This window comes from Osmia bicornis, chromosome 2, assembly GCF_907164935.1.
Source record: "Osmia bicornis bicornis chromosome 2, iOsmBic2.1, whole genome shotgun sequence".
Lineage (NCBI taxonomy): Eukaryota > Metazoa > Arthropoda > Insecta > Hymenoptera > Megachilidae > Osmia > Osmia bicornis.
Window position 1 is genome coordinate 8764660 of NC_060217.1, and position 24447 is coordinate 8789106.

General features: G+C 35.8%; 4 protein-coding genes across 9 annotated transcripts in view; 2 read left to right on the forward strand and 2 right to left on the reverse strand.

The window, feature by feature from the left end:
* The first annotated feature begins 1523 nt into the window (after positions 1-1523).
* On the forward strand, positions 1524-19755 carry LOC114883079 (anoctamin-4). 4 transcript variants are annotated; one of them, XM_029200488.2, is made up of 18 exons: positions 1524-2258; positions 2935-3074; positions 3641-3962; positions 4867-5014; positions 5519-5801; positions 5873-6024; positions 6095-6340; positions 6471-6670; positions 6754-6891; positions 6965-7182; positions 7267-7575; positions 7632-7941; positions 8017-8222; positions 8290-8580; positions 8655-8957; positions 18281-18376; positions 19303-19376; positions 19663-19755. In XM_029200488.2, the coding sequence occupies exons 2-17, from the start codon at positions 3036-3038 to the stop codon at positions 19339-19341; spliced, it is 3300 nt and encodes a 1099-aa protein (XP_029056321.1). In that variant the 5' UTR covers positions 1524-2258; positions 2935-3035; the 3' UTR covers positions 19342-19376; positions 19663-19755. The 4 variants fall into 4 exon arrangements, with proteins under 4 accessions (XP_029056321.1, XP_029056318.2, XP_029056322.1 ...); XM_029200485.2 differs by lacking the exon at positions 19663-19755 and having other exon boundaries at positions 18281-18389; positions 19303-19645; XM_029200489.2 differs by lacking the exons at positions 18281-18376; positions 19303-19376; positions 19663-19755 and adding an exon at positions 9047-9237.
* LOC114883077 (protein son of sevenless) lies at positions 9687-17681 on the reverse strand. 2 transcript variants are annotated; one of them, XM_029200482.2, is made up of 20 exons: positions 17178-17681; positions 16209-16472; positions 16041-16124; positions 15890-15970; positions 15634-15783; positions 15363-15571; positions 15113-15296; positions 14797-15043; positions 14487-14711; positions 14056-14419; positions 13778-13970; positions 13453-13689; positions 13220-13375; positions 12961-13143; positions 12767-12887; positions 12412-12701; positions 12111-12339; positions 11647-11954; positions 11308-11563; positions 9687-11221 (listed from the first exon to the last, which is right to left on the reverse strand). In XM_029200482.2, the coding sequence occupies exons 1-20, from the start codon at positions 17313-17315 to the stop codon at positions 11130-11132; spliced, it is 4011 nt and encodes a 1336-aa protein (XP_029056315.1). In that variant the 5' UTR covers positions 17316-17681; the 3' UTR covers positions 9687-11129. The 2 variants fall into 2 exon arrangements, with proteins under 2 accessions (XP_029056315.1, XP_029056314.1); XM_029200481.2 differs by having other exon boundaries at positions 11647-11972.
* Positions 18629-21565, reverse strand: LOC114883080. The gene is made up of 5 exons (XM_029200492.2): positions 21323-21565; positions 21064-21177; positions 20616-20738; positions 20429-20539; positions 18629-18949 (listed from the first exon to the last, which is right to left on the reverse strand). Exons 1-5 carry the CDS (start codon positions 21433-21435, stop codon positions 18946-18948), a joined length of 465 nt encoding a protein of 154 aa, XP_029056325.1. The 5' UTR covers positions 21436-21565; the 3' UTR covers positions 18629-18945.
* LOC114883055 (putative fatty acyl-CoA reductase CG5065) overlaps positions 19672-24447 on the forward strand; it is a 34524-nt gene continuing 29748 nt past the window's right edge. For both annotated transcript variants that reach the window (XM_046290152.1, XM_046290156.1), the window contains exon 1: positions 19672-19755. The gene's annotated coding sequence lies outside the window, so the exon portion shown is untranslated. The remainder of the gene's footprint in view (positions 19756-24447) is intronic.

The following is a 24447-nucleotide window of genomic DNA, read 5'->3' on the forward strand; positions in this document are numbered from 1 at the left end:
CCGCCTTCACTGAAAATAAGTATGGCGAATGACGCTACATCTCTGATCAAGCGAAGCACTGAGAATTAAACAGTTGATATTTTTAAAATGAATTAAATATATCAATTGGATAATTCTTGTATCAACTATTTAAAGTTTATTTATTTTCAGCATTTATGTTTGCATATTTGTGAATGTTAAAATTGATTATGGTCAATAGTTGTACAAATGACTCCCTGTGTTAGTTCAAAATTGTAGTACAGTTAAATGTACCGCATGTAACAGTAAGTTTCTTTAATATTTATTTTTTTTTTAATAATAAGTTGTTATTTTATTAAGTTTCACTAGAAAAAAATCATTTAAATGCTGTATTATTTTTTATACTAAACTTCGTTATACATAAAAAATAATGTTAACTAAAGAAATTATTCTTAAATAATTTGGTATTTTTCGTATGTCTTTCAGCATTTTCTTTATTACCGTATTAATGTTACAGTATCATTTCAGGGTTATAAAGTTGATATTTTCTATTGATGACTTCTTTAATAACAAGTATTCTATGCGACTTTCAGATTGATCTAATTACAAAGGTTAAGTTATTTAAGTTATGGACAATGTCAGGAATCTATACAGTGTACTGTTTCAGGAAAATCGACAAGACACATCCACGTAACTAGTTCAAGACATATTTATCAGTTTGTAGGTATGTAATGATGAAATTTGATTTGAATAATGAAATCGGATCATCCTACCTACTTACAAACATCTACATTACATTATTTCATTATTCTATTATTACAATTTACAAATATAAAGACGGTATATTTAAATACGATAAAACAAATTTTTCTTCGATACGCATCGATGATTAAATCTAATCATAAAATTTCTCGTTTCAGGATGTCGCATGCGAAATACATATTCATCCCCTTGTTGGTATTTCAAGTTCGTGAAAGAATCACTGAACAATATACGGACATGATACGTAACACATGTTGTGCTCGTTCGGTAACCATAGCGATTCGAAAACCTTATTGTCTCGTTGTGTTCGTCGATCAGAAACCTACACAAGGGTTAAAATCCTTGATATCCTTTCGCATGTGTGAGGCATACACACCAATATCCGTATTACGTATAGATGCTGTACGGCGTCATCAATATGTTTATAAATTTAAGCACGTGTATAAACGAAAAAACAGTACACGAAAAAGGCATTCGATGCAAAAAGAAAGAGGAAGGAATGTTGCTGGTTAGATTTTATTATACGTAAGGTAACGTGATGCATCGATACGATGACAAATCCTTATTAGAAACATTCATAGTCATCCGTCGCACACATACACGAATGAAATAACGCTTATTCTAGTTTGTTGTAGAGCAAAGACGAGCTGGTACGAGGATATGTAGAAGAAACATCGAAACACGTTCGCAGTTACACGTGTGTCTATTCGTGCAAAGGCATGTGTATAGTTACTATTCGTAAATAACACACGCATAGCCATGTGTGCAACATATAAGTATCATCCTGCCACGAGGAGGTCAGTATGTGTCACAGTATTGCGGCGGAAGCAAGCGGCGTCACCTGACAGCCACGGGCGTCGTTAGAACTGTTAAGGATACCTTTGTGAAATTTTGAAAATGTGAAATCTTTGACTTTGTATAATTAGATTGATGAAATTGTACGAGCAATCAGGAAGAAGTGATAGATGTTTCGAGTGATCCTTAATTAATTGCCAGTTAGGAGGAAATTCTTTTTATTTCTGTACAAGAATATGTCTTCAAGAGAAAACGATGACTTTTCAGAATGTCAGAAAAATCATAGAATTGAAAAGACGTATCTTGTCTTCTGAGGGATATTGAAATGTGATTTATGTCTTGTCAATTTGTACACCAATTGGTCAGATTTATAAATATATTTTCCCAAAGTGTATTTACAGCTGGTATCGCGACGGAATACTTGATCTTCGGCTGCAACGTGACATTATAGAATTTTCAAATTCATGGAACGTTGCCGATTGGGACCGTAGAAGATAAGCGAATAACTCGAAGAGAAAGATATAGAATTATAGAGAAGAATGAAAAGAAACAGCAATGGATTGGAAGCGACGTGTATTTGTTGAATCAGCAAAATGCTGAGGTCGTACATAACTGTCCAGGAGTATCCGTTTCGTGCAACGGACCTGTAGATTCATTTTAAATCCGAGAAAAAGGACCTAAACAGAATGTCAGCGGATTTTCTCGTCGGCCAAGGGCACGCGAACCTGCTTAGGTCGAAAAAGGTGATAACTATACAGTAACTTAACTGGTGTCTCCATTCATAATTGAAAAAGAGCGTAGAATCGTGGCGAGGTCGCAGTCTCAAACTGTGATCGATCTTTGTTTACTTAGCAATGAACGATCAGGACTGATTACTGCAAGTTTTAAGTACAAATGTCGATCGAAACGGAAACTAAGTTTTCCAGTGATCGCTCGTCCCTAGTTGTAATGGCTTATTGATCGATTAACAAGTTGGATAAAGTCGCGAAGACAATTCATTATACGACCTGCCGTGTTCAATTTCCGATTGAAAAATAATGCTTCCGCGAGGAACATTCAAAGAGCATCGCGGTCATTATGTGTTACAAGGGCCCCCCATTGAAAATTTATATAGTTTTTTATTTGTTATTTTGAATCAAAGCAGATTAGTTTTATTAAATAATAGTTGTAGAAAACTAAATTTACGTATTCAAATAATAGTTTAATTAGGAAATGGTCCTTAAATAAAAAAAAAAAATTAGGAAATGGTCATTATGCGTTACAAGGGCCCCCCATTGAAAATTTATGTAATTTTGTTATTTCTTATTTTGAATCAAAGCAGATTATTTTTATCAAATAATGGCCATAGGAAACTAAATTTACATATTGAAATAATGGTTTAATTAGGAAATGGTACTCTATTATCGTCTCGATTTTCAGAATGGCAATATCGATCTGGATCATTATCGTGGAAATTTCATTTCTTCTAACAGTCACTGGTGATTGTTCCCGATATTGTTTATCAAGTTTCATCAGGCACAATGGACAACAACGAACTTCGAATGGAAGATGAAACACAGGTATTATATATAACGTAAACTATTTACGCTGTTAGAGAAAAATGCATGTACGAAAATATGCGATGAATACGATGATATTAAAATAATAAAAGCCGAGCGTGTTCCCATCTAGATTGTAATTGTATATGACGATAGAAAAACGCAAGGCACGCGTTACTAAATTATCCAGAAAATTATGAAATGTTAACGCGGTAGGCGTTTCTCGAGCTAAATATTGCTCGTTTCATCGATCTCGAGGAACAATGAGATTGCAATGGATAAAGTTCTGAATAGCGGACGCACGAAACGTTAAAACGCGCAGCGAAATGAAATACGTAAAGCGTTATTAATGTTGCTATTAATAGTTACCCCTTGTATCGTAATAGAATTTTACCCGACATCAATTTAGCTGTTAAAAGCATTTGTCGCATTAAAACGAATGAGATAGGCGGTGCGCTATTTTAATTAAAAGCGTATGAAATAAAAATTCATTAAGAAACGAGTAGTTAAAAATAAAATTCCAATTGATTGGGTATTCAAATAATTGTTCCATGCTAAATAACTTGTTGATTGTTTTCTTTTTTTAGAACAGTCACAGCAGACGACCGAGTGCATCCACTAACAATACGACTAGTTTTACTGACCTCAGCCCGAACGATTCCGAGGCGAACGCGAAAACAGAAAATGTATCCTCCAGAGTGGCATCAGCGTGTTCGACGCCTCAAAAAAGGAGATCCTCGACGGAATCGAATTCACCGCGCGTGAACAAAAGCACGCAGTCTATGGAGAACAGAGAAATGATATACGAGACGGATAAAAACGGCATCCAAACGCCGAAAGCTAATCGAAAATTGTCTAGAGCCAGTGTTTATCCTTCGGGAACAAACCTGACCGCTCGAGACGCTTTTGGTAGGTTTGGTACCATTTCATTGATTTAAAAAAATTGTTGCATTATGTAAAAGCATTAACAGGCAATCCTTGAAAAGCATAGAAGATGCGAAAGAATTTGCGTGGTTAAAAGTTATTAGAAGAAATTACAAAGAGCATAGAATAATTATATACAGTTCCTGGCCATTGAATTAGGACCACTACAAATTTTCAGCATTTTTCATGTTTTTCGTAAAATTAAAAGACCTGTTCAAATTGTAATGATATAATTTATTAACTACTAACATAATACACTTCTATTGTACATAACGCTATTAATCCACCCTTTGCTTTGATGACAACTTTATCATATGCTTTTTATATCTTCGTTATTTTCCCAAATATCTGTAATTTTTGTTATCAACTCGGATAATGTGGTGCTTGGAGAGTTGTAAACAACTCTTTTAAGTAGGCTCCGACCCTAATCGCTCATCGCCCATATAATTTTATTTCCATCATAATAGTAATAAATCTATCAATGTATTTAGTAATAATTTGAATGACCTAAGACGATTTTCAATGACATACTATTATAGCCATAAAAGTGAAATTTTCGTACGTGGCCCTAATTCGATGCCCAGGGACTGTATTTGCATAGCCGGTATCTCTAGATACGTATTCATAGCATGTTACGGTGGAAATAGGCTTAAGTCAATAAACTACGATCAATATGCATATGAATGTCACTATGTCACGAACGATAGGCATTAATACTTCATACGTAACTTTAGCGTGGTCTTAAAAACCAGAAGCCGAATAGTGGAAGATTGATAAATGTGAAGACAGTTAAGGATCATGAATTTTAGATGCCAAAAAACCTCGTGAAATATTATTCTATTGTTACTAATTTATAACAGGTACTTAGAAAAATTGCTACTTTCCACAGGTCCCAAGCTGACGGCACCGGCAACACCTGAAAATTCTCCACCGCTATTAGACCCTCCAATATTTCCTGACGATGTACCGAGAGATTCTTTGTTACAAAAGGACTCGTCTTCGGAGGCGGAAATAGATCCTGAAACCCTCTATTTTCGGTGCGTAATGTATTTTCTATCAATCGGATTGTGTTTCAGTCTGTTACCTTGCTACCATGTTAACAGGAGAGCAAGGAAGTATCCAAGAACTGAAGGACAATCCCCTTCGTGATCATTTATTAGAGTGTCCTGGGAACTTTTAAGCATGAATTTTGCAGAAATTCTACCCTCGATTAATTATTAACAGATTTAAAGAATACCTCTTCACATTATCATATGTTATGTTAGCCTGGTGTCAATGTACACATGAAAATTTTCTCTTGTATGATTACCTAATTATTAATATCGTTACACCTGTCTGAAAAATGACCAGGTCTACATCTAATAATAAGTTCACGTAAATCGAAGCTTATTTTTATCCTGGTCGTATTTAATTTTAGATTAGAGTCCTCTTATTGCTCATACTAGTTTCCTCTTATAGACACCTTTTTTTCTTTTGTTCCAAAAATAAAATGGATCGATTCACGATCACGTCTATTACTTAACGTGATGTCACGTTTACAGGGATGGCCGTAGACGAATCGATATGGTACTGGTGTATCAAGAAGATAATAACGGCGTGATGACTGAAATAGAAGCGCGTCGAAAAGAACAGAGACGGGTGTTCCAGCAGAATTTATTGAAAGAGGGGTTGCAGCTCGAACTGGAACCAAAGGAGAACTCGTTCGATGGGAAAACTTTTTTTCTCAAGTTGCACATACCATGGAAGATCAAAGTTCAATACGCTGAAGTGATGAACCTGAAGCTACCTACCAAAAGGTTCATCACGATATCTGTTAAAGCTTGGGTACGTTGGAGACATCATTGCGATACCCATTATCTTCTTATAACAATCATTTATCGATATCTAAAATGTAGGATAATGAGAATACGAAGAAAAGACCGAAGCTATGGGACAAGTGGACGCGATGTATAAGGTGGATAAAAACGTTGCATACTTGGGACACTAAAAAATATGCTACGGAACCTAGTTTTTATAATAGTATTGATTCCGGTGATCGGGAGGAGAGGTAAATGATATAAAGAGACAAGTGAAACGTCTATACTTCGTCTTGTATTCAATTGTTTTTGTTTCTCTAGATTCGTTATAAAAGACAGGGATACAGCTTATACGCCTGCTCAAAGATCACTGATAGTTATGCAAATACTGTTGAGGGCGAGGTACGACGAGACACACGAGAAGGTTGGCATTCGTAGACTTTTAGCCGATGGTAGTTACCTTGATTGTTTTTCTCTTCACGAGGGTCCTTATAATAAACCGGGGCTCAATGGAGAAATTCTTGACAGACATTTATTGTACTTAATATGGGCTAGACCATCTCAATGGTAATTTAATGAGTCATATCTATTTCTTTCAAAGAAATAAATTATTTCTTTTAACATTTTACCTATCGTTCGGTTGGCGAGGTATTAATAATACGTGCACCTATGATGAAAATTAGTTTCCTGTTTGTAGGTATAAAAAACAACCCCTTTGGTTGATCAGACGATATTTCGGCGAAAAGGTAGGACTTTATTTTGCGTGGTTAGGATTTTACACGAAATGTTTGTACCCACCAGCGATCGTTGGACTGTTGTGCTTCATGTATGGGGTGGGAAGCATGGAGGGTGTTGACAACATACCTAGCAAAGAGATATGTGATTCTAATGTAGCAGGTAGTACCTCAAACACCTGTTATTTTATTAATTATAACGTATCTAATTGACTAATCTCTTTATTTACTGAATTTCTTATTTAGGAAATATCACGTTATGCCCTCTTTGCGACAAAGCATGCGACTACCAGATACTTGGTGAATCTTGTATGTTTTCGAAATTAACTTATTTATTCGATAATCCTGCCACCGTATTCTTCGCTATTTTTATGTCATTTTGGGGTACGGTATTTAGAACAACGATTACACGATCAATGGAAAATAATTAATTCATATGATTCTACTATTTTTATAGCTACAACCTTTCTCGAACTATGGAAACGAAGGCAGGCTGTTATAATGTGGGAATGGGATCTTCAAAACGTCGAAAGCGACGAGGAACCCAGACCTGAATTCGAAACCACCGTGAAAACGTTTCGAATTAATCCTGTGACCAGAGAAAGGGAACCTTATTTGCCAACCTGGTCTAAAGCCTTACGTTTCTGTGCCACCGGTTCCATGGTATTTTTCATGGTAATCAATTTGATAAAATTCAAAACAAGGAACGTTGCCTACCCAATTATTTAAAGTAATAATATCAGTCAAATTTGTGTTTAGATATGCGTGGTTTTGGGCGCAGTACTAGGAACCATTATTTATCGCATATCACTGGTGTCAGTGTTTTACAGCGGCGGTGGTACATTCTTGAAAAAGCACGCAAAAATCTTCACCTCGATGACTGCCGCTCTCGTGAACTTGATAATCATCATGATACTCACACGAGTGTATCACCGTTTAGCACGATGGATGGTTAATATGGAGAATCCTAGAACTCAGACCGAATACGAATCCAGTTTCACTTTCAAAATATTTCTGTTCGAATTCGTCAATTTTTACTCGTCCCTCATTTACATCGCCTTCTTCAAGGTAAACACACGCTTATCCACAATAAAGAGACGATTATTTAAGAGAATCATTCGTAGGGGAGGTTTTTCGTTCATCCGGGCGATGCAGATGCAAGAACCTCCGCGTTCTTTCGGATCAAAACAGACGTCTGCGATCCAGCAGGTTGTCTATCAGAAGTCTGTATACAACTCGCCATCATAATGGTGGGTAAACAGTGTTTCAACAATTTTGTCGAGATATTATCCCCGAAATTGTGGAATTGGTGGCGTAAAAGAAATCACGTAGCCGCTACGAAAGACCATGCTCGTCCGTACACTTGTTGGGAGAGAGATTATCAACTACAAGATCCTGGAAGACTTGCTTTATTCGACGAGTATCTAGAAATGAGTCAGTGATATTCTAACAATCTTCTATAAACTTGATTCCTTTCTTTTACATCAAAATATACATGTTTCTCCACAGTTCTACAATACGGATTCGTCACCCTGTTCGTCGCCGCATTTCCATTAGCACCGTTGTTCGCGTTATTGAACAACATAGCAGAGATACGCTTGGACGCTTATAAAATGGTGAAAGAATCTAGGAGGCCGTTGGCTGAGAGGGTGGAGGACATAGGAGCTTGGTACGGGATTCTTCGTGGAGTAACTTACGTCGCTGTGGTGTCGAATGTATGTAACGGTGAAAAGAAATGAAATTATTTCTTCAATCTTTTTTTTATGACAATCTGATTGACAGGCATTCGTTATCGCTTACACGTCGGATTTCATTCCGCGTAGCGTGTACGCGATCGTTTACTCTCCGACGAACGATTTGGTCGGTTACATCGACAGTTCTCTGTCGGAATTCAACACGTCCGATTATCGGGATGACATGAAGAGCGACATGAAGGAGAAGCATCCGGAAACTTGTCAATACAGAGGCTATAGAAACGGGCCGGATCATAAAACTGATCCGTACGGACTTAGTCCGCAGTATTGGCATGTTTTCGCAGCTCGTTTAGCCTTCGTTGTTGTTTTCGAGCATGTCGTAAGTTTACAGAGGGTTTATGTTGGAAAGAAATTTAAGTAACATCGAGATGACATCGTGTATTAATTTATTAGGTCTTTGCATTGACTGGTATAATGAGTTACGTGATACCAGCCTTGCCTCAAGCTTTGGCGACACAATTGGCACGCGAGCGTCTGCTCGCACAAGAAGCGAAATACGAGAAAGGTTTGAAGAGCAGAGAAGACGAGGATGATATCCTATCGATGCTCAGAGAAGCAGGAAGCATCGGAAGGGCCGCAGCTGGTGGTAGAGGTAGCTGGGCCAGACGATTCAGCAAACTTAGCGATGGCCTCGACGCTCACGTTGATGTAACTTCCAGGCAGAACAGGAACAGCGATGGTTCTACTGTGTGGGAGGTAACATGATTCGTATAATCATATACTCTTGAAACTTAATAAGTAATTACGCGTTCTCACCGAGAAGTGTACTTAAATACATTTTTTAGAATATTTTATCTATCCGTTCAAAAGCGTGTTAGTTATGTATGTTCTACTTTATGTACATACAGTTAGGTAAGTACTGATATACGAAGTAAGTACAAATGTCTGAAACAATAATTGTGATATTTTAGTAATGAGTTAAAAACAATGAACACAACGAGGTGATAAAGGCCAAAAAGTATTTTGAAGCTTCTCGAGAATACACTGTTACTTATTTAGAAAGACTTGAACACTTATCAATGATATACGTGTATGTGTGATTTACGACACCAAACTTTATCAGTATTAACTCATTGTACCTCTTTTATAAACGCAATTCTCTATTTTCGAAAATGAATATTTTATTCATAGAATTTTAGATGTTGATATTTAGGTGTTAATGGTGCAAGTATGAATAGAGTGTCCCTTGATAAAAGTAGCAAGTCTTGTTGTTTCTAATTTTTGATCTCGTAACTTTTCAACGAGGAACTAGAGGTTTGAACGTGTTGCATTTTTAATGAAACAAAATCGTGTATATAATGTATGTTTGTAGTCTTTTACAACGGCGTGTATCATTTTCAACGTGACTGTCAATAAATCATTCCAGCGGTGTTGCACAGAAATTCTTAGGTGTTACAGAAGGGATGGAAAGATTCTCTAAAAATCTACACAATATACTCTTTATTGTACATAATTTCAATATTTCATTCTCTGTCTTACGCTTGACATTATTACAATAATTACTATAGAATATATTTATAATAATATACATGTACATATTTACTTCTTTTTTTTTTCTTTCTATTGATTCGATTTATATGCATATTGGCCTATGAATCATTCCATACTGCACTTTCTTGCGTCTTCTGTTTCCTTTTTAAAATCTAAACGTGTATCACAGTTGTGTTGAGGGATAGATTAGGGATTCTTTTTTAAAAGAAAAGGAGACCGTTCAGACCGAAATCGATAGATAGTCCATTCAGTCGGATCTCTTTCATATCTGATGGACATCAAAGAAATTCAATAACCATGATTATTTTTCTGTAAACGGCTGCGATGAAATGTATCCTACATTCCTAATAGTCTGCGAAAGCGGTTACTATATACATATAAAACATTTAATTGTCATTTAATTAAAAATATGTCCCGTTAAAAGATTAAATTATTAAGAACATTCATCGTTTTATGTGAAATTTTCAAAAGCGGAACAATTTCTCGCTTTTCTCTTAACTTGCCTACAAATATAATAATTTGTAACAATCTGTGTTAATCTCTATTGTAACGCAGATTCTTGCAATTGATATTATTGCTTTTGTGCTAAAGTTACGTCGATTGATTTTATTTTTAAGAAATCTCAGCGAAAAGTATCGTTACATTGCTACTAATTCTATAGTATGTACGGTTTGCAAAATTTATCGTTAGAAAAATCATTTTCTCTGTTTTTACTTTACAATATACTTTACGGCACAAGTTTCAAACATGTAAAATTATCAGATAAACTTCGTTGATATCGTTCAATTTATAAAAATATTTCATAGATCTGAACCATTAGATATTAATACATTCGTCGTTCAAGCGATTTGTACAAGTCCTTTCGTTTTAGATGTCTTTCAAAATAAATAGCAACCGAATTGATTAAATAATAAAGAACTTTCCATTTAGTGATTATATGTATATTCGCTTATTAAAAAAATCTCTAAAAATATACTATATCCGATAAAATGTTCTATATCTTTTCGAAAAATAAACTTTCAATAAAAATAGCGTCACACGTGTTAAAAGAGAAATGGTGAAAAAAAAAAAAGGAATGTAACGGCATCTCATCACGTATGGGCCGTATTCAGATATGATCTTTCACCTTGATTGATCTGTATTAATATATTTACTGGTTTCAAGTGGTAATTAGTCACAGTAAATACATTAATAAGCCTTGAATTAAAATTTGTGCTCGTTTAAAACCCTCTTTGAGAAAGTTACACGGTTCTATCAATTTACAGTAACAATCACACCGTACAATTAATTCGACTCTGTTAATCCTCCTGACTGGACTAAATCTCGATTTCCAAAAGATGTGGTTTAATTTAGGTTAGAGGTAGGAAGATGTAACACTTAACTAGATCCAGGAGGAGCATTGAAATTAAACATGGTGGTCGGTGGACGTCCTGGCAACGGTTTTGGTGGTAATCTAGGCGTTACCGATCCTGAAACACGACATACAATGTAGATGTAAAATAATAATGTGTCAAAAGATTTATGTGTACATTGTTCTTCAACTGCAATCGTTTACCATTAGGTTGCGTAGGTGGAAGTTTAGTAGGACTTGGCCCGTTGAAAGACATGTGTCTTCGCGTGTGAACGGCACTCGAACACGTGTTTTCCAACGTGGAATTCCGCCTGGCGAGTAGCGCCGAGCAATTTGGATTCAAGGTAGCAGGAAGGCGAGGCGGTAACGTAACCGGAGGCAAGTCTCTTCGTGGTGGTAATGGCGGTGGAAACGTGTTATCCCGTGGTGGAAGTATCGGTGCGTTTGGAGCTTGTCTCGCCTGGTGCATCCAATGATAAATAATAGAAATGAATAACGTTACAACAATATTTCCTCTAATTACGAAGAGAAAATAGAATTTACCTGTTGCGGTGACTCGCTTATAGAACTTTCTCGTTTCCTATGAGATCTGGGTGGCAAAGGGGGCGGAGGTTGATTAGAAGGTACGTGGCTAGGAGACGGCGGGGGTGGCATCGAAGCACCAGGACTTCCACTCGAAGACGATATACCGGTCAAAGCTCCCATCACACCGATCGTACCGGAATTAAAACCAAAATGACTACTCTGCGGTTGATGATGAGGTACAGGCAAGTGACCAGGGGACACCAGTTGCGGACTACTACCCGGCGAACTGATCGAAAATCCTGACATGCTTAGAGGACCTGGTGAACCTGGAGGTTGAACTGGACCTGTATTAACAGTAAAGTACATCCTACTACCTATCCAAGCACACTGTACAACGAAAAATAAAATCTCTCGTATTTCGTTTATAAACGTAAGAGAATTTATAAGCATCCAGCTATTAGTCTTGAAGTTGGTTCACGAACCTCCTAGTAAAACAGGTGCAAATACACTGTGGTCCCCCCCTACGTGAGAAACTGTGATGTGAGAAGTATGCGGTGGAGTTTCTGGCAGCTCTTGAGGCGGCGCTTCCGGTAGAGGATCGTGTAATCTTACGCTGGATGCTACCGCTTGCAACGGAGCTGGTAATTTACCGCTTAAACTCCTAGCTTTAATGCCCGGTGACTTTAAGTTTAAGTCTGGCCATTTACGAGGCTGTCGGGATAAAAGAGAACGATTAGGTAATTCTATGTGGGATTTGCAGCTGTTATTGTAATTAAAACTTACGACTCTAGGCGGTTGCCTACATCCTCTTGGTTCTACTTCTAAGCTTTTATTGTACAAATAATTGCTTATATCAGCTTCTTTCATGTTAGGATCGAAAGGTGACAAGTTCTCGATAAAATGCCTTATTCTAGGCTCAACTGAAAGACAGTAAGGTTGATTTTGGTACTGTTGAATCTCTCCGGTTATCTCGGCCACTTTCCGTCGCTTGCTAAAATTTATAAGCTCGGGACTTCCGGGCAGATAATCCGAATTTCCCTCTTCAATATGTAGAATGTTGGTCAGGTACATGCCTATGGAAGAATACTATTAGTAAATATATTTATTCAAATTGTTAATCCTCTTTCTTACTACTTACCAAAAAATGGTACACAAGGTGGATTGATCGATCGTAATTTCTCTTGATATTTTCGAAACCGACCGTTGTTATTTAATTCTCGTGCTTCTTCCAGGGCCTTTTCCAATCGTGCAGGTAATTGCTATAATTATGATGGAATTAATTTATTTAAATTGCTTAAAAAACATTGTATAGAATAACATAGGGACACGTACTTGAAAAGTGAACTTTAACCTAAACACAGACGCAGAACCCATAGCGCTAACAATTGCTAATACGCCATTAAAGTTATTAAGATCTTGAAGCACCATCATGATTTCAATTGCTCGTGACACAATTGCTACTCTCTCTTCTAAATTTTCCGCTTCAACTATATTTTTCTCAATCCATCGTGTAAACTGAAGAAGAAGAATATTTTTTTCTTTTATATAGGAAATATAAAATAATGCAGATCAGAGTATTTAATTAACTTACGTTTGTCGTGTGCTTGATCATTTTGAGTAAATTCGGAGATGTCTTTTCTTTATCTCGCTTAGTCCACACTGACCCTACTAATTCCGAAGGTTTAACAGTTCTGTACAATTCGAATTCCAACAGAGTTAGTTGTCTCGCTAATTCAATTGGATGTAACTGAAATTTTCAAAAGGTTATTTATTCGTATATCGATATGGCATAATTTGTTTTATTTATAAAAATGTAAATATTACTGTTAATATCCCCCATTCTTCTTCAGGAACTTTTAAATGCCATTCAATAGGCGGAGGAGATCGTTCGAAACTAAATGTTATCGGTCGTTGTTCCGAAGGTTCACATTTCCTTTGCACAATTTTTATTACCGAATCCACCCACTTTCTCATTGACTTTCCGCTTACCGTGTCTAAAAACGATTGTAATCTTTCCAAAAGATTTCTATCCCGTTCGAAATCGTAAAAATGATGATCAACCTAGTTTTGGTAAGATTTAAAGGAACATTTAAATAAATGTTGTGGATTAAAATATGTTGAACTGAAAATAATATAAAATATTACAAACCCAGTGTCTTAGAACATTTAAAACTCTGAATTGCACGGGTTGACAAAATTCTTTTCTATATCTTTTCCAATCTTCCCTAGCGGTTGTTTTACAACCGGAAGGTTTTTCTTCTTCGCCATAAACTAACGAAGGGTCTGGTATGTCAAACCTTTCAATTAACAAAGTCAATAGTTCCTGAGGTGAGCAAAAACTCCTGAGAAGCGAATATAGAAAATGTTATTAAACACTTATACATAAATATTTTGCTTGTTAAAATTTTCATTTGATATTTCACAGACCTATAAGTAGTAAGGAATGTTCGTACAAAAGCTGGGTCAGCATATATATGATAAGTTAATCTCTCTACCAATTTAACCAAAATAGCGCCCTTAATTAATGGAACACCTCCATTTTCTCTGGCTTCCAAAACAATATTTTCGGGGCTATCCTGTTCGGCAAATTTATATAAATGTGGTGGAGGTAACCTTAAGGGATGTTTCCTTTCTTCGTCCAAAAGGATACTGTCCAAAGTTCTTTCTAACATACTCTTTGTATTTAACATTACAAGATCCGCCATCCAACTATTTTTATCTTCGACGGATTTGGCAACAAGAATAACATTAGGGTGGTCCCTTGGTGCAATTTCAAAGGCATTTTTTAGTTCTAAAAAGATAATTGTAATTGTTATGTTTGAATTTTTCAACTTGAGGTTTCTTTTTATCGAACCTACCCTCAGTATCCTCCCTATCGATAATATCAACTTTTCTAATAAAAAATCTTTCCTTTAAACGCAATTCCCCTTGGTGAGGTGGATGACCCACTACACCAACAGCTGCAACGGTAACGCTAACCCTTTTGCCACCACTGGGTTTACAAAGAACTAACAAACCATCGAACAGAAGAGCCTTCCGTTCTGTTAACCTTCGTCCGTTACTTACTTTTCCTAACATATCCTCTACATGTAAAGAAAAATTATATATCACCATACGTGTATATTTTAATTGAAATTATAACGTGAAATGAATATTTCTTCTGCATACCACGTATAAATTCGTTGCAACATTGCCCAACATCCCTTTGATCCCATCCATCAACAGTTTTTTGTAATTCGCTAGTTTTCTCAAGGGCTGCTTGCCTTCTTGCTCTACTTTGCATTCGCAGACCTGTATCTTTTTTTGGAAGACTTGCCACAGATTGTAATAATTCCTTCTTTAGTGGTGCTAAAATCCCTTGTGCTTGTAACAAAGTTTCACCATCTTCACCATTTGGTGTACGTTCATGTAAAACCTAGATGAAATATTATTATATCACACACGTTGTTTCATTTGTATCATAATAAAGATATTAAAAATATACCTTTATATAGTCAAAGTACAAAAAACAATGCCATATTGGTTGTAATAAAAGTTTTGGCAAATAATATTTAACTGCTTCTTTAAATCCATGTCCTGCTGCCCGTAATGCAGCATTGGCTTCAGGCCTTGACAACAGATTTGCTAAAACTTCTCGACTAGCTGGACTATTAATGTCTTTTGCATACCTAATATTACAATTACGTTAGTTCATATTTAGGAATAATTAAATATTTATTTAATTATTTACATACTTTATATAAACATCTAATTCCGCTGCTTCTGCCAGATCTTCAAAACACGAACCAAATGTAGGTGTTTGTTTCTCTTCTGTAATTTCCATTATGTCCTCTAAACTACCAAGCACTGTTACAGTAACTTCATAAATATCCATAATATTACTAAAAAGTGTTTCAAGTTCGGTTCTATCCTGTGTTAACTTTGCAATTTCTTCCCGAAACACCTGTTTAAGAAACGAAAATTTAATTTTTCTTAATCATGCGTAATTTTAATTGATTACTTTACCTTAATGATCATATGGAGATCACGTAAATAGTGGCGTTCATCGTGTATGAGATCCCTAACAGATTCTTCATAAGTTTGAGAAACAACTGCACCTAAACCACTTTGTGGACCTTCTGCATAATCACCTTGATGAAACAAGTCCATTAGTACCTGTTAATAAATCACTGATTACATTTGGGACATTGTCTTAAATTAATTATCTGTCCATAGTTTGAGATAGTATAAGTTTTCCTAATTCCTAAACATAATGCATTACCATGTCTGCACACATTGCAACTCTTATATCTTCACAAGATATCTCCACATGACGTATATTTTTGACATAGTTTCCAACTAGCTGAAAAGAAAATAGTCTTAAACATTTTCAAAATTTAGCACATGTAACAGATAATATAAAAAGTACCAACCTTCAAAATATCTGCTGAAATGTACTCCAAGACTCCTACCACAAAAAGACTAACTTGTAAATCAATTTTCTGTTGTAATACTTCCTGTTAATATAAAAATATGAAATTATAACACACAGTCATATATGATACAGAACAACTGTAAGTTTTTTAGTTTATTGTAATTACTTTTTGTAACAAGTGATGAATTTTATCAACTGGAAGAACTAGCGGCGACTTCTTTTTTCCTTTTTCTAAGGCCTCTCTTGCATCCCTAAGTGCCCATCTATCAATGGGAGTGGGAAATGTACGCCTTACTCTTTCTTCTACATCTTGAGGCGTATGCGGAGGAGGATGACCGCAAAGCATTCCCAAAAGCCTTAAGATCAAACTCTCAACATAGTCTAAGGCATCTTGTCGTGCTTCAAGACTAGGATGTACTTGTTCCAATACCTATTTTATATTAATCATCTATTAAATTCTGTTATTTATAACTAAAAGTATCATACAAAGTAAAGATGATGACTCTAATATATTTTATTACACAAATACTAAATACACAAATTTGTGAAATGAATCCTAATGAGTAGTAATGAAATGAGCAGTAAAAAACAACAAACTAAATTACTTATAGCAATTTATTACTTCAATTAAAATATTCTAACTACATCATTATCCAGTTAAAAATGATACAATTCTTAATCAGTTATCATCTCCGCAAAAAAGAAATACATTAATTAATACAAATATTTGGAACAATTTATTAATAAATCATGATCCAAGTTTGTTATTCACGATTTTTGTACATAAAAGTAATGAAATCTATTACAAGGTAGTGTAACTTCTTTATTTAGCAATAAGTACAATGTGGCAATCTTTGTACAGATAACATGCATCGGTTTAATCTTGAGGAAATTTCTCGTATTTCAAGCATAACAGTATCCATAAAATGCAACAATTAAGCGAACATTACTATAGTGGAGCTTGGAGATATGAATGTTGTGTGAATCCTGAAAGAGCATAAAATGCTCACACGCGTAACGTGTGACAATGACAATGTAACGTATCGACAATAGCTTATCGATAGTATCAGAGCGTAATTAAAATATGGGATCGATAGAAATCGTTTGGTGAGGATAAATCGAAAGAAGAGAATACCTTGCTTAGGGAGTTGACAAACACTCCCTTCCACTTGGCGGCGTTCTCTTCTTTCTGAAAGTCGTAGCCTGACGGCTCGCCCACCACAGACGCCGGCGACGAAAACATCTCCACGTACTGGCAGAGGCTATCACGCATCCGAAAGAATAACGCGCACTAGCTAGAGAACACGCTCCGGAGAGTTCCCGAATTTTACAAACAGCATTTCGTCGGGATTCACAAAAACTTGACAGAGACGTCTGTCTGTCCGTCAGTCCGTTTCTCAGGGCGCAGACATCTCTGTGGATAAATGCGACAGCTAAGCCACTCGGTGATATTTCCTAAGGATCCCGACGTTTTTAACACTTATTATTCTTGGAAGCATCTCCGAGGCCAACCCGAGTATCCCCGAGTTATGCCGTTTGTGCATTTTACACACCCTTTTACACGAATTTTTGTCAGAACCCAGTATGAACACCACTACTATCAAAGGATACCATTGCGCGACTCGCATCGATCGATAATTGCGATAGTACTGTGCTAACGAGACTTTTGCGAGTTCGAGATATCGCAGTTGGACTATCGATATTCAAGTAAAGAACTCTTTTAAAGCTCTTCAACGACTCTTGGCGAAATTTTTGTTCCCGCGTAACTTACATTTTGATCAGTGATACATTTCAAATTTGCACAATTTTTATGTGCAGAAATGTTCAATAGTCGACAGTGGAATTTTCCAACTATTATAGATACCAAATCAACTGCAGTAAGTAGTAAGATCTTCGAAAGTACGCAATGTATTATTCACTTTGAACGTTCTATAAATCTAATACTACGGGAAATATAACATACTTTTTATAGGTACATTTTTCTTGTTATTAGGAAAATTAATATTCATTATAATACTAATAATGTTTATTAAGAAACAGAGGAAGTGAGAATCATTAACCTCTACTTATTGTAAAGATATTTCGAGATAAGGTTATTATTTTATAAATGTTGACATAAGTAATAATCAAATATAATAAATAAATTATTATTTTATATCTCAGATATTACATACAATTAATAATTTGGTTTTTAGAATGTCTGATACATGCACTAATCGAGTTGTGTATATGTTTCAGGAAATGGCCGCCAGATGGCAGCACTATTACAAGCTACCGACCGTGTGCTGCGGCGCCCTCAGTAGCATTCGGGACCTCGAGGAGTTACGACGTACGGTATGTATGAGAGGTAAATTCGTTTTTGTTAGGGAATAATAAAGTATGAAGGGCTATATTTATGTATTGTAGAGAACAAAACAAGTACAATGCGTTATTTTAACCAAAGATAAATGTAAAAATTATCAAAATTTAATAGGATTAGAATATTAACAGAAGTAATTTTACTTTACTACAATGATCGTTCCTGGTCTAAACATTTGGTTTACATATTCAGTTTGAAAACGTAATAAATATCAAAACACACACTAATTAAGTTGAATTATATATAAATTTATTGATAAATAATATAAAAAGTAGAAAACATCGTACAAAAAACAATTTGCAAACATTCATTCCGTTAAATAAATAAGTTACATAATTGTCATTCTTATTCATGCGTAAGAAAAGATCATTTTTTGCCGATGAAACGCCTAATTCGTCAATATGATGATCCATCGATGATTTCGTGCGACGAATTGATACACCCGATTTGTTTATTTTCGTACCAGGGTCATCCTATTCTGATTCTCTGTACCGTCATTGGTAAATTAAAATTACGTCAACATCCTTCGCATTGCTATCAATTCTCAACTGTAAAAGAAAAAAATAACACTATTTCAAACAATTATTTTAACAAATCGTTATGCAATAATATTAAACAGGAAGAATGCAAGTAACAGTGGAATGTAACAGGAGCTTAGAATACATTCGACTGTGCCCTCAATTGTATCCGAAGTATCAATGAAAATATGCTAAACTCACTCATTGAAAGTTGCCCCGTAGTATTCGAGCGTATCTAACGCTAAAGGGACACTGGGTCATCGAGTTTATCTAACGCGACTCGTTATAAATTTTGCTTACTATGTTATAAACTCTAAAATCGCGATTCATCAGACTTTTAAGAAATCCAAGTCACGTTTATGAACGACTTTTCGTTTGTTTAGAAGAACCGAAGTACCGAAGTAAACAAACAGAAGGATTAACTCAGCCTCTAATGGTACAAAGTCATTTGGCATTGGTAAGACGTGAAACTTTTAATTTTCTGTTTCTTATTATCAATGATAATATATGTGTAAAAAGAAAAAGAATTTGATAAATAAGAACTCTGGTTATTTCTGCTCCAGTTATCTATACCAAATTCAAAAAGATTTGATAATCAGAATAAAAATTCCTAAATTTTATTAAGTAATTAAAATAAATTATTCTAAATATAACATTCACAGATATCATTTAGGAAATCGATAATATTTATAGAAGATTATCAGTTGAAATAATGAAGCAAATTAATCTGTTTCTCTATACAGATGATCAATCAGCAATCAATAAGAAGAGCAGGAAAGATTCAATTAATGATGGCTTCGTGCCACCTGGATGAAAACTACAATAACAAGGTCCAGGTAAGAGTACCAGATAAATATCCTATCACGCGATATCGCGGGTTCGATGGTGAACGCTCGTACATCGCGGCACACAGCGATCGACCCACTTCTCAAGCCAAACCAGCAGACTTATTAAACGCTATCGTCAAATTATTTCCGATGCGAATCGGAATTATTGCAACAGAAGCGATAGATAAGATGGCGTAAGTTCGTCTCGGTTCGGCAAGGATTTATCTGAATTAACATTACGCTTCTCTTACATCACGTTTACGCTCGCTCGTTACATACACATCGCGAATTTTCAGGCTGTCCCGATCGTGCGTGAGCGTGATCTTATCGTGTGCCGTGATAAAAGAAAAAAGAAAAAAAAAAATAGAGACGCTTCGAAAGCGTGTCTCGTGGCGTAGTTTGGTTCGAAGCAGATTTTTCGAAGACTTTCGATTCAGCTTTTTTTGTCTTCGATCGCGTCATAGAAAATCAAACACGTAATTATCGAACCGAGTTAATTACAATCCGTTTCATTAAACTTCTCGTTAAACGTTCGAGAAACATCCTCGCTTTTAATAGGCGATGCTGTGTTTATGAATGAACGATGTTTCAGTCTTAAAGTGTACTTTTTTTCAGGCTAACTCGTTAACTCAAACTTGATATTTAATTAATTAGTTCAATGATAATAGCGTTAATTACATACCTAACAACAGGATAGGCCTTATTTCCCTTGTAACCGATTTTCCCTGAAAGTCGGAATAGCTTTTGAAGATTCTTCACGTTTAAATCGAAGATCGATCGCTTCCTTCGACCGCTAAGAATTGAAACACACGATAAGTTAGATATAAATAATTCACATGGGAATTTCATTTACTTTAATTAGCACTCACGATTTCGTCAGATCCAAGTGTCGTCCTCCCCTTATTACGTTGACCAATTTTTCCGTCATCTTTGAAAGAGCCATCAGGGTCTCTAGTTCTGCTCGCCTTTGATCCGATAATCGTTTGTGCCGTCTGCTCGCGTGATACAAGATTCATTAAAAAAGTGTACTTTTCTAGAGATGATTTTATTTCAGGCAAGATATATCAGTAACTAATCTAATTTACTAATTCCGAACGTCTAAATTTATTTTGACAACAATAATCTTAGGAAAGATTTACTATTTAGAACTCCTCTGTTTTGGTTGGTATTTTGCAACGTGTATTGATAAATACACGGAATCAACGTTAGGTAGACCTCTTTTTTAAAATTCATTTTTAATTAGGGTATTAGACATTCTTCCGATTCAATTTTTTTCATTTTGTTTAATTTCGAAGATTTTAAATCATAACTACTCACGTTTTAGCCGTGCCAAGTAGTTCTTCGTTCAGCTGCTTTGCAACGTCGTTCTCTCCAACTTTTGCGAAATTCAATACATTATCGTACGTGGCGATCGTATTTTCGCTTTTGAATCTATTGCAAAAAAGAATAATTCCGAAAATTAATAAACTTATAAGTACCATCCATTTTACGCGTTGAAAGGATTCTCAAAAATTTAACACACGACCACCCCCGCAAATTAAAAGAAACAAGTCGCTAATTAAAAAGTAACGCTTACCTTTCAAAGCCGAATTGTGCGGACACAATCGCAGGCAGATGAAACACCGCGAGTATCATCGCGATAACGATCCAGGATCTCCCGGAAGTGTTTTTATTCCCCGTGGTGTACATATTTTATACAAGGAAGAGGAAAAGAATGAAATTAGGTTTCGTTGAATTCGCGACAACGTTTCACGGTAACTATTTTTTCTCTCTGAGAATGAAATCACTGGTCGACTTAGCTGGTCTCGTTCAGCTCGAAACTGTTGCGTTACGAGGCTTCGGTTCGCGTATATATTCGTCGTTGATGAACTCCCTCCCCCTCCTGGGTGTCATCATTCGAAAAGACATTGACGTTGTCTCGAAGCATGTAAGTACACCCCCTTCGTCTTATCGTTACGATTGGACCTCGCTCGTGTCCGTTTCGATGAATTACACTGTAATCGTAATTGATTTCCTGAAATTTTTTCGATGTATGTACACCGACCGGTTATCCGTCGTCTCGCGTGAACCAATTGAAAATAATTGGTTGAACTCTTTATTTCGTTAATTGCACTTTAGATAGGAAGCGAACCATCGAGGACGGAATTTCGCAGGAATTTAACAATTGAATTCTGATACGATATTTTGCGTTGTTGTTGCGCTCTTATCGTGAACCGGTGTTTATTCAGGAAGGAATGATTTTTTCGGAGGTCGATTGTTTCGAAATATTTCGACAAAATGTTATTCTATCTTTAACTTTATTTATACATAATGTATTTACATTTTATCTATTAGAAAATTAGCAGGGTGTCGTTGGTGACTGGTGCTATTAATTTAATATAATTTAAGGAAAAAATATTATATTATATTAATTTTTCAAGGTAGAAAGTGAAAAATTTTAATTATAAAACTCCCCTTCTCTCGTCGTTAATGACTATCGGCCGACACGCGACAGAAAGAAAATCGCTTGCTAATCAACAGTAATTTTTTCCTTTTTTTACGGTGAATCAATGCAAGCGATGGCTTCCTACCCGGAAGTAAAGATACATGGGAATTCTGAAAGTTTCCACGTGACACAGGAAACTAACATTCGAGCGTAACCGGTCAGCCAGTTTCATCATTCGCGTTTCATTTACTATTTCATCGTCCACGTGCAAGGAAAGAAAAGTTCCTCGTGCGTTACATTTCAAGTATAAGAAATTGTGCTCTATTTTGTAATTTACAATTAGCGACAATTTTCGTTCATAGTTTGAAACGAGAAAGGTGAAACGATTTAGATAATCAAACTTCGAAGAATCTTTCTCGAATATTTTAGACAAAAATGACACGAGACTGGGACGAAAATTGGTATCGCGATGAAGTCTGATTTAATTACAACGTTGCATTTCGTCATTCGAATCTGATCGTTCCATGGAGATCGTTACGATGGATTTTCCAGTACCCTTGAAATCACGGTGAACGAGTTTCTAGAAAAACAATTTTCCACTGAGATTCGAAGAATTCTGACGTGAGCTCCTCGATGGATAGTTTAATTCATGATTTAAGATGCAACAAAGTAAACTTTTGACCGCGTGAAAAAAAATGTATTTGACGCGGATAAATTGTAATTAAAACGGACATTTGATAATAGTAGTTATATGTATATAGAAGATTGTTTAAATTGTGATCTCAATCCGGCTGTCGTCACTTGAGCAAATCTTGCTAATTGGTCTTTGGAAAATTATTAAATTATTAACACGTATTAAAATTGAAATCTTAATTTTAATAATATTAATAAAATTCGATAACTATTAAATTTTTACTACTAAATAAATATTAATTAAAATTTTCCCCCGGGGAAAGCCCTTCCCTACTTCTTATCATTCTCCCCCGGGAAGCCTAAGGGGAGGACGTTAACCCAGGATGTCCGAATTTTTCCTGAAGATCGCGAGTACACTCAAAATGTTTAAAATTAATCATATTCTCATTAATTATTTCAAATCCCTAAAGTCCTACAGTAAGGGTAGCATCCCCCACGATTTACTCATCGAAGAGTCGTGGAACTCATTAAAACGGATGCTGATCTACCCCATTACGAATCTGTGGCCGGACGAAAACACAAAACAAAACGAGGAGAAAATAAAGCGTCGGCCCAAATACAAGAGAGCGTAGAACGATAGTTGCTTTCACAACATACGTACGTATAAAGATACAGCCGGTACGATTGGAAGCGTGGCTAACGAAATCGGTTTTACGTAGTCGAACGATAAGAGTGGGCTAATCGAAATGGAAGATTGTGCAATTTTTGGAGGCCCGTTCGTCTCGGACGTATCGACGATACCGTTTAAACTGCGCAGTACTAAGAATTGCGAAATCAACCACCCACGCGGCATGTGTGTGCGTATTTATGAAATAATTTCATATCACGCATCGCGCTAGTGATATAGGCATTCGATACTCTCTCTTTTTTTCCCTCTTTCTCCCTCTCTCTCTCTGTGTTGCAAATTTTTAAGTGAATCGGAATCATTATTGTGAATCGCTTCGATGCTTATTTCAGTCGAGCATCGAAAACTGCGACGATCGATCGATACAGACTGCAATTTGATTCGCTTTTCTTTTTGAAAGTCCCATTTATCTGGCTCGTTCATCTGGAAAAATTGTCAGAACTATACTCAATTTCTTGATAACGTTTCTTTTCTTTCATAATGATCGGTCTTGTTTCGAAACGTAAGAAAATTAAAGTGAAAATTCGAATCTCTTCAACCCTGATTCGTTACTTGTAATCCTTGAAAATCTTCGTCAAGATTTCTCTTTCAAAACTATCTTTCATCCTTCGAATAGAATTCGAAGCGATTCGCTCGAAAAAACGTTCTTTACGGTCAAGTTTGTTCAAAGTCAACGGTGATCTAATTCCAGCCGCATCTTCAGTAGTACGAATTGTGTTTGGTCAGACCTCGTGTACGTTTCGTTTATTTCCCTCGAAAAACTTTCGATTTTTCAAATCAACCAGGACGCACGTTTTCAGAAATAAGATTCTACATTTACCGACAGTATTGAATTGATTCGTTTATAATTTCTGTAGAGGGAGCTCCCGAATAGTTTCAATTAATTAGCATTATCTAATTAGATGAATTTTACTGACGGCCGAATTTCGAACTATATTTCGCGTATTTTCTTTTTTAT

What these genes read in the sequence shown, in the direction of transcription:
- LOC114883080 (XM_029200492.2), bottom strand. Translation starts at nt 21,435, where the DNA reads ATGTACACCACGGGGAATAAAAACACTTCCGGGAGATCCTGGATCGTT. An exon ending in CTACTTGGCACGGCTAAAAC is followed by an intron (nt 20,739 to 21,063) that starts GTGAGTAGTTAT and finishes TCACGCGAGCAG; the next exon opens with ACGGCACAAACGATTATCGG. An exon ending in CACTTGGATCTGACGAAATC is followed by an intron (nt 20,540 to 20,615) that starts GTGAGTGCTAAT and finishes TTCAATTCTTAG; the next exon opens with CGGTCGAAGGAAGCGATCGA.
- LOC114883077 (XM_029200481.2), bottom strand. Translation starts at nt 17,315, where the DNA reads ATGCGTGATAGCCTCTGCCAGTACGTGGAGATGTTTTCGTCGCCGGCG. An exon ending in TTCATCACTTGTTACAAAAA is followed by an intron (nt 16,125 to 16,208) that starts GTAATTACAATA and finishes TTATATTAACAG; the next exon opens with GAAGTATTACAACAGAAAAT. An exon ending in TAAATGTTCTAAGACACTGG is followed by an intron (nt 13,690 to 13,777) that starts GTTTGTAATATT and finishes TACCAAAACTAG; the next exon opens with GTTGATCATCATTTTTACGA.
- LOC114883079 (XM_029200485.2), top strand. Translation starts at nt 3,036, where the DNA reads ATGGACAACAACGAACTTCGAATGGAAGATGAAACACAG. An exon ending in GTTCCATGGTATTTTTCATG is followed by an intron (nt 7,183 to 7,266) that starts GTAATCAATTTG and finishes ATTTGTGTTTAG; the next exon opens with ATATGCGTGGTTTTGGGCGC. An exon ending in CGACGAGTATCTAGAAATGA is followed by an intron (nt 7,942 to 8,016) that starts GTCAGTGATATT and finishes GTTTCTCCACAG; the next exon opens with TTCTACAATACGGATTCGTC.